Below are 9296 nucleotides of genomic sequence, written 5' to 3'. Positions count from 1 at the left end.
CACACTCCTATACTGGTGATGTTGGAAAGCTCCAATTTGAATTATCTTCCTAAGTTCTTCTTTAGAGTTTCCTTTTCAAAAATCTCACTTGTTTCTATCAAGCGTGAATGAAAAAAAATCTCTTAAAGAACCATTTAATTTTCTTGGAATTTTCCAAGTAATTCTACCTACAAATTGGTAGGCAGGATGCTTTAACAATAACCTTGAGTTGTTAAGATCTTAGCTACCCCTCCTCAGCACATAGAAACCCATCCTAATGTTCATTACCTGGCATTATTTCTGTTTTAGTATCTGGGAGGGCAGGTTTCATTCAGTGCCACATCAGTCTGCCTCACAGCTGTATCTTCAGCACTTAACAGCATCAGGTAAACAGCAGGTGCTGTCTAAATGCTTTGAATAAGTAAGTTGATGGGGCCACTAAAGCCATGTAAGTCTACCTACGTGCTGCCAAGAGCATCTCCTCTATCCCGGTGACCTCATAAAGCCAATCAGTAACTCATGGCTTCAGAACTGTTCCAACTGAAACAGTAGGTATTTCAGGCCTAAGGCATTTTGATTTCATTCAGCCCTGCGGAAACTGGGTCTGCAGGGAGAAGCAAATGAAAAAAAGCCTCCAGTCTGGGTGTGTCTTTTTTGAAATGACATTATAATGAAGTTGGTCTTTTCTCCTTTTCTATGCTCGCAGTGAATAATTGTCAAACACCAAACCTCTTCTAAGATCAGTATCACGTTTTACCTAAGAAACGTGCTTGGTTAAAATCCTGCCGCAAAGAACTCATTTAAAATCAGCACCCATAGTGTCTATACACAGTATCTGTGCATTGTTGCTAGTTCGAGGGTTAAGATTCCACACGGTTTAACAATTTCCAGTCTCAAGTTGGGCAGTGACGAGCCTAAGTGAGGGCTGAGGACAGGTGGCGTCCTTGATTCTCTTCCTTTTCAAATAACAGAAGCCAATGCAATCGACCCCATTTGAGCAAATGATAAATTTATTAGGTGCCTACAAGTACAAAACACTGAAAGCTGTTGCAGGGGGGTATAAAGATGTGTGGGAAAAGAGCCCTGCCCTTAAAGAGCTTACAATTTAGGCCACTGGTCACAATGAGGAAGTTGTGGCAACATCACTTTTGGGTACGCAAGCAGAGTTCTTCCAAATGTTCACACCTTTGAAATCTCCTCTTGTCAAATATGGAAGAAATCCTTTCGACAGGAAAGCCAAATAGTGGGAGAGAGACCTTTTCGTGGAATGAATCGGTGACCTTGGCTTTGCTCGTGAGCATCTCTCTGTAGCTGTTGCTCGTTCTTGTAACTTTCTCAGCATCATTTCCTAACAGCCTTTGGAGAGCATCTCTGTGCTTCCCAAACCTTCGCCAGGGTTTCCTGTTTGTTAGCGAGTGGCTCAGCTGCAGCTTGGCCTTGGAATGATTCGCAGTCTGATTTTTCCTTCGGTGACTCTGTTTTCTCTTTGGCTGATGCTAGAATGACGGGCCTTGCAGTCCGTGGTTTTCGGGGTGGGGGTGAGATGCGATATGAAGGAGAGCGGGCCTGACTTTTCCCTTAAACACTTAATAGTGCACTTATCGATTATATTCTGTACAGATACAGAGCACATTATAAACCTCTTCTTTTATTTATTTTTTTCTCTTAGACTGTATTCATGTAAAGTGTATTTACATTAGGAAAAAAAAAAGCCTTGAGGTACAAAACCCAAAAGATTATCTGAGGTATAAATACAAGTACATTTTAAATAATAATCTTTATCATGCTTAATCTATGTTTGAAAGCACAGTGGACATGTGTACATGTGTCTTTAATAGAATGGTACATACAACATATAATCTTACAAATCTGAGAGCCATTAAAATTGAATATACAAGTATATCTTCATGAGGAACACTGATATCCAAAATACTCCAATTTTAACACTCTAACCTGTTACCGCCCATTCTTCAAAGAACCTTTGAAATAACACTGACAATGGTAACTAAAGTCTGTTATAACAATATAAAAATCCTTCTCATAACTCTCACTCATACATTATTCCCTTTGACCCACACTAAATAAATTCCCTAATACTGCCTCTTACGTCAATCTTTACCATTACAGTAAAACCTGAATAGAGACCACCCTCCCAGCAACCTGTGCTGGTGCTTTGCTTTTTACGGTGACAACAACTTGCCATTACCGCTAAAATACATCCCAAAAGCATCATTATAAAGGGAAAGAAAATATAGGGAAAACAAAGCAAAAACAAGGTCAAAGACAGAAAACCTATTTGTTTGTTTGTTTTTAGGAGCAATCCAATTCATAAACCTGTTCAGCTTTCAGAAATGCAACTTACACACAACTAACAAACAAAGGTTGTTAATAACAACTTACAAACAACCTCTGTGGTTGGGTTAAATTAACAGGATTTCCTTGAGACATACATAGTTCCCTATGTTCCTGTGCACTGTGAGACTTAAAGAGTTTCTGTTATAAACATGAAAATGCAAAGACTTGCAACAAGAAAAACGTTTTGATGCTTGATTCAGGAGTAAATGACAGAGTGTTTGCTTTTGACATTTCAACTTCTTAGAAAAACCAAAGCACAACAGTGCTTTGGAACTAGTAAGGGGGAGTTATCATCCCTTCACTAATCTGGTTAGAAACAATGTCACTATTTGCGATCAGTTCTAGAGATAAAGTATACTTGGAATGGGATGTCAGAGTAAATTTATTACAATTACTTTTCAGGTAAAGAAGAGTTTGATAGAAGATTCTGTTCAATAACTAAGGAGAAAAAAAAAAAAAAAGGACAAGGGTAGGCCGTCCAACCCCCCAGAATAAATGGGTTCTCTTTCTGGACGGATCCATGGGTAGTCAGATATTCCAGGTTGAACTGAACCTGATGCACCAACATCCTTCTCGGAAGCGTCTCAGTGTGCCAGACACTGCATCCCAACTTACACGTCTCTGCCATTCGACCAGCAACAAACAAACATACACACACTTCTCTGTGCAAACCTTTCTTTGCTCATCTCAGTGAGAAAACATGTCAAAGAGTACCAACTATTCCAGTGGATACACCAGTCCCTCAACACGTTGCAAATAAAATGGCATAGGTACACATACACCAATAACACAAGAGAATGAAGTATCTTCATTATCTTCCGCAATGTACTTAAGAGTTTTGCTTCTCAGAAGCAATTCGCATAAGAATACATTTTTTTTGCACAGTCTTATATATTCCAGTCAAGATCTATAACACAGACCTTCAACAAACAGGAAGCAGCTTTAAAAATGTATCAAATTGCTACAGTCAATTCCCATCCTCCAACGTGTAGTTTTGTTTCAGGATTAGACACAGAACCCGTTTGCCCAAGGGCTGAAAAGGGTTCTAGAAACAAACGCCCAGACGGTGGACACAGTTGTGCTGCCTCCGTAATCACCTGGATTTGGTGTCTTTGGTGTCAGTGTTCTGGTTACAGAACGAGTCTCGGATCTTTACAACTTCAGCTGCACACAAGTGTCCGAAGGATTTCGTGTACCATTCCGGCATGTGGCCCCTAGAACAGAAGGAAGAGCAGGTGAATTCAAGTTGGCAAGCCTGGAAACAAGCGGAAGGGAGTTTCAAACGTACTTCCATTTCTTGATCGGCACGAGGTGTGAGTCAAGATCACCCTGAGTGTTCCAAGGTAATCTCCCGGCACCTCTGCTACACCCTGGGAACTCAGGAAACTACATATTGAATCCAGATTCTGATAAAACTCTTCAGGGGAAGCTTTGGCATATAGAACAGAAAGAGAGTACGTGGAAACTTGCGGAAGTACTTAGATGTAGATTCCCTACAAGAATTTATTTAATACGAGCGCCACTTTGGAAAGAGCTTTGAGAAGTTCATTTACTTTTTGTCCGTAATGCTGAATTTCACCAGTTTTCTGATATGAATACAACACATCTTCAGTGAAGAATACAGGCCTGATCAATTACTAAAGGGGCATGTCAATTATTCAGACACCGTTGACTATAAAATGAGAAACATCTGCTTGCTAGTTCAGACTCTCATTTCCTGTGGCTTTAAATTCATGGCAGAACCGCAATATCCACATTACTTTAGGGCCATATTTTCTACGGATGAAAATTAGGAAGTGGTATCCAAAGGCCAGGAAACGAAGGTGTTACTTATTCACCACTCTTCACAGAGTAACCAAGATACCACATGTATTCATTAAACCACTCTTTGCATCAGACTAAAAGTCTCAGTCTCCTTCGTGACCCTCACCGTGCTACCGAGTCAGGATCAGAACGTACCTTAAGTCAGCCCTGCACATGTAGGTGAGTTTGGACTTCCCGGACCCGCAGGGTTCAATCAGATACCTGGACAGGAGCACGTTGGTCCGCACCCCCACCACAGGGGCCCGGTCGTGATCCACGGATGTGAGCAAAAGGGCACAGGCCCCCTTGGGCAAATTAGTCCTCCATGTCCTACAAGAGACAAAACCGGAGGGAAGGCATAAAATTTCCTGGAAGCCAAGTTGAAAACGGGGCCTCACTCTTAGAGACGGCCCAGCCCCGTGGGGACGGCCTCCTCTGAACTATTGTGCAAGGACCTGAATGACAGCTCTGTACACAGCCCCTTCTCCAGTGGGTGCACAGGCTCACACAGGCAGTCCTTTCAAAGAGAAGCTACCTGAAGTGCAACTGGAAACCACTTTGACATTTCACAACCGTACCGGAGCAGGAACGTCTAAATGAGTGCTGCTCTGTTGGAAAAGTTCTGGACTAATGATGTGACAATTCCTCAAAGATTTTTGGAATTCCTCCTTCAATGTCTCCAGAATTAGGAATTAGATATAAATCAGCTTTAACCACAGCTCACTTGGAACCCAAATGTCATTTCCTGGCTTATGCACGCTTAGCTGTTTCTAACACGAACATCAATCTTAAAGGGGGCAAGAATCTGTCACCGATGAGCATGTTCAATTCAATGTGCCTCTCTTTCTGAGCTCAATTCCAAACCAGTCTAAACCCTTTCAGGGATGAACCCACTACTGGAATAACAGTAGATATATTTTCTGTATTTGCAAGGGTTCGACACTTTTATGGAGACATATAATCTGTTTTAAATAATTTCACCATCTTGTATATTCAGTGACATACAGGCTCATCCCTGCCCCGATAATCAATTAGGAAGATCTTACCTCAAAACAACGTAGTCGCGAGCAGGATGGGGGGCCATACTGTTTTGAACGTACTGGTAAATGTCGGTCTGGCTGTCCAGGATTTCAATCACCTTTGCATCCAACAGATCCGCATCCCACAGGTGCTGCTCTTTAAGGAGGCGCTTTAAGATGTCCTCGGGCATAGCAGGGACTTCCACGGTTGACCTCCAAAGCCTTAGAGGGGGTCCTTCGCTCACCTGATAAGAGGAGGTAGTTTTCGGTGCTAAGATACTTCACACATGCCTGGACTTTGAAGGCTGATTGCCAGCTGAGTACATGGTCCTGTTTGGGGGCCAACAGTCATGATGGCTTTAACAGGCTGTCATCGCTGAGTGTTATTCGAGGGTGGGCCAGAGTGAACAGAACCGCTGGTGTCGCTTCAGGTCAAAATGTTCCATCGGTTTTCCTGGGACCCACAGTAGGGTCAATGCCATGAAGGAGGATCCTGTATTTGCACCCCCACGCCTGCGTGGCCCCCCAGACTGCACTCATGGCTTATTTCTTTTTAGGGTGAGAGAGACAGTATCAGCAAATACCGGCTATGGGCCTGTCCTGCTAAGCCATACAGCATGCATCTGCCCTCACAGGGCTTTCAGTACCAACAAGTTAAGTTCTCCCCCAAGAGTTGCCTGTTCATTACAGGGCCAAGAGTAGCCCTGACTGCTGTGGCTCAGTGGTTGAGTGTCTGCCTTCGAATCAGAAGGTCACCGGTTTGATTCTTGGTCTAGGGCGCACGCCTGGGTTGAAGGCCAGGTCCCTGGTAGGGTATATGCGAGAGGCAGCCACACATTGACATTTCCCTCTCTTTCTGTCTCCCTTCCCCTCTCTCTAAAAATAAATAATTTTTTTTTTAAATAAAAAGGGCCAAGAGTAGAGTGGGAGTATGCAAGGGGATTCCCACCAAATTGTGGAAAGAGATCTAAGCAGGTTATAGAAGGCCCTAAAGCCCAATACCACTCGTAGAATTTCCTGGGCCCTCTAGTGTGATTCTGTGGCAGCGGGATCGCATTGGCTGTTCTGATTCCTCTGACAAGTGTTAGATGAGTTATTCCTCGCTGGGCTGGTTTCCACTCTTACCTGGGGATCTGAATACCTGGCTGCCCAGCTCTACAAGAACAAGAATGGGTGCCAGACCCCTGTGGGGAGCTGTTTTGATAACAGGGTCTCATCTCTGATGAACCCAAGTCCTGACCTCTGGAACTCAACTGGCTGATGACAGAGAGATAACTTACCTTCTTATAGGACAGCTCAGCCTGCTCAGACGTCGAGCAGCTGACCCAGCCTTTAAACTTCTCTTTGACCTCTTTGAACAGGTTGTCCACACAGTCCTGGAGGAAGTGTTGGTAGTCAGCTGACTCGTCATTACAAAGGTGCCCTAACGCTTCCAGAGTGAGGGGTTTCAGTTCTTGTTCTGTGTAGGAATTGCGACATCGGCTCATTTCCTCAGGAACCTGTGAGGGACACGAGACCAAAGGGAGGTTGGTCCACCTGTCCGCATTCTCGTTGCCTGTTGGCGAAGTGCCAGGGCAGAAACAATGGACTGGACCCTCAAGGCAGTGCAGGCAGTCCAATCCTGTCTCCAACAGATGGAGGAAGTCTCTGCCCCCCTCACATGGTGTCACAAGGATACAAACAATCTTCCTAAAAAGGCATCTAAGCAGCTCATTATAGTGTAAAGTGTCTTTGAAAAGTCACAGTATCAGGGTAAGTGAATAAAACAGGGCTTGCATTGATGAAGGCACATTTTTCAGATACAGGATGTATTTCAAATCATTTGTTGCTTTTTTTAGTGGGTATGGAAGTAGGCAGTTTCATTGCATGTACTAACTCTAATGAGCTTATACATTATACCGTATCTAAGGACCCTCTCAGGTTATGTATATAACCTCCAGCTGGGGAAATGATCTTTTGGGAAGATGTGAACAAGTATTGCACTTAAGATTTTGTTCCTATCCATATTATCTTTAACAAACAACATTTCCTAACTCCTTACCTGGAAAAGCTTCTTGCACTCAGCAATCATATGGGCCAGCCCTTGAGTGGCAGCCAGGTTTTCATTTAAGTCTTTCTGATCTGGTTTGCCCAAACTTTGTTTTCTTTGCATTACCCTAGGCAGAAAAATAGGAGGGGAGAGATTCAAATATTTATTTATTTTTAATTCAGTATGTTAGTTGAGGAAACCCAAAGGAGACAAAGAAACCATTTTACTGGAGTCTATCTGTCGTTAAAGGTTCAGGAGAACTTTAGCCCTGGCTGGTGTGGCTCAGTGGATTGAGTGCTGGCCTGCAAACCAAAAGGTCACTGGTTCTATTCCCAGTCAGGGCACGTGCCTGGGTTGTGGGCCAGGCCCCCAGTGAGGGGCACGCAAGAGGCAATAATACACTGATATTTCCTTCTCTTTCTCCCTCCTGTCCCCTCTCTCTAAAAATAAATAAAATCTAAAAAAAAAATAAAATAAACTCATTATAAGTTATCTCCCAAAAGACTTAAAAAAAAAAAAAGATTTACTTTAGTCACTAGAATTTTTCAGTTTTATCAACAACATACAAAACCCACGAATGAAAGAGACTGTTTTCAAAGAAATCTAGGCTATTTAAAGTGATCGTTTTAAACAGGTTCTTATTTAAATAGGGCAGCTGGTAAGGAAGAGGGGCGTGTGGTGGGAGGCACTGGACACCGGGGTAAATAGTGTCACTATTCTTCCCAGTTTAAATAAACAGGACCCGCCCAAAGGTGAGGGGAAAATCCACTGTTTCTTAAAGGGCCTTCATCTTATCTGATGCCCCTCCTCTGCTCACCTCTGTTCTCCATCCCATTAAAGTTGGAATGTCTCGTCAACAGTTAGAACTAGTTGATATTTAAGCACTGCATGCCTTTTAGAAGCAAAGCTACTCCAACTAGCACAACTAGGCCCCAAGCTCCTAGTTCCTCTGGAGCTGAAGGAACAGGATCAGGATCGGCTGGATGGGTTTGGCATGTGGGGCATGCTCGCTAGTGACTCTTTTGCCACACGCTGCACTATGAGGCCTTTATGTGAAATATTCATGTAAGTCAGAAGCTCCAGCCGGCTCTGCCATTTAGGCACAGGCTGGCTACTTCCTTAACTGACCTTCCCCTTATTTAACCGACCTTCCCGCAGTCCCACTTTCCCCTTCTGTGAAACAGATACCACCGTTATCTTCACCTGCTATGACTGTTATGAGGATTAAATGAGGATTTGATGAATGTCAAGGGTGCAGTCCTGTGGCGGGGACGGAATAAGCCCTGGGCAAACATCAGCCTTTGTTATTTTCCAGATTCTCTGACTTCTTCTACAGCCACTCCCACCGTGTGCACATCTAAGGAGAAACTCAGGGCAGGTGGTAACTTTGAGGCTCCACCTTATCCTTTGTTCTTTCTAGACCTGGTTACTCCCTTTCAAGGAGCGGGGCTTTCCTGGCCACACAGAAGCCAAGGCAGCAGGGCTCTCACCCCCCATCCAGCTGTCCAGTGAATCTGTGTGACCTTGCTGGCAGAGGGCGTGATGACAAAGTTACAGAGGGCCCTGGGGGCATGGGGGTGAACACCTCCCGTGGCGAAGCATGGACTCTAATGTCTCTCCCCAAAACTAGACTGTTCACGAAGTCACACCCCAGGGCTAACAAAGGAGGGAGGAAGACAGGAGAGGAACTTGGGCTGTGAAGGAAGAAGGCCCAACTGTTCTTTGCTTGATTTAGGTATGAGTCCCAGAGACCATGGGGACAACTCTAGAAGGAGAGGGAGGCGGACTTGTACCTGGGGGAGGAATTCTCTCTCTTCAAGGTGTTGAGGTGGAAGAGGGAAGGCGCTAAGCACACGGCCAGGTTGGTCGGAGTCATCTGGTTCTCTTTCACAGCTGCGGTGACATCACTCAAGAAATAAAGGAGCGTCTGTAGCACCTCCCGGTTCTCATCAGGCAGGAGCATAATGGCGGCCTTGATCGCCTGGAGGCGCTGGTCCTTGGGCACATCTGCACAACAGCAGCATTTTCCCCGTCAGCTCAGTGATTTTCCATGTGCATTGCAAGGAAATGTCCCAAAGCAAACACAGCAGCATCAAAGAGCTCAGCCCAGT

At 44.3% G+C, this 9296-nt stretch overlaps 1 protein-coding gene across 6 annotated transcripts in view; it reads right to left on the bottom strand.

The window, feature by feature from the left end:
• Positions 1-971: 971 nt before the first annotated feature.
• The window catches only part of DLC1 (DLC1 Rho GTPase activating protein), a 337471-nt gene continuing 329146 nt past the window's right edge, over positions 972-9296 (bottom strand). For all 6 annotated transcript variants that reach the window (XM_045197214.3, XM_045197213.3, XM_045197216.3 and 3 more), the window contains 6 exons: positions 8979-9192; positions 7198-7312; positions 6437-6655; positions 5184-5401; positions 4294-4467; positions 972-3548 (listed from right to left, as the gene is read on the bottom strand). In XM_045197214.3, coding sequence (XP_045053149.2) covers positions 3428-3548; positions 4294-4467; positions 5184-5401; positions 6437-6655; positions 7198-7312; positions 8979-9192 — 1061 coding nt within the window. In that variant the 3' untranslated portion in view covers positions 972-3427. The remainder of the gene's footprint in view (positions 3549-4293; positions 4468-5183; positions 5402-6436; positions 6656-7197; positions 7313-8978; positions 9193-9296) is intronic.

This window comes from Desmodus rotundus, chromosome 13, assembly GCF_022682495.2.
Source record: "Desmodus rotundus isolate HL8 chromosome 13, HLdesRot8A.1, whole genome shotgun sequence".
NCBI lineage: Eukaryota > Metazoa > Chordata > Mammalia > Chiroptera > Phyllostomidae > Desmodus > Desmodus rotundus.
This window is presented reverse-complemented; position numbering and strand designations above follow the sequence as displayed.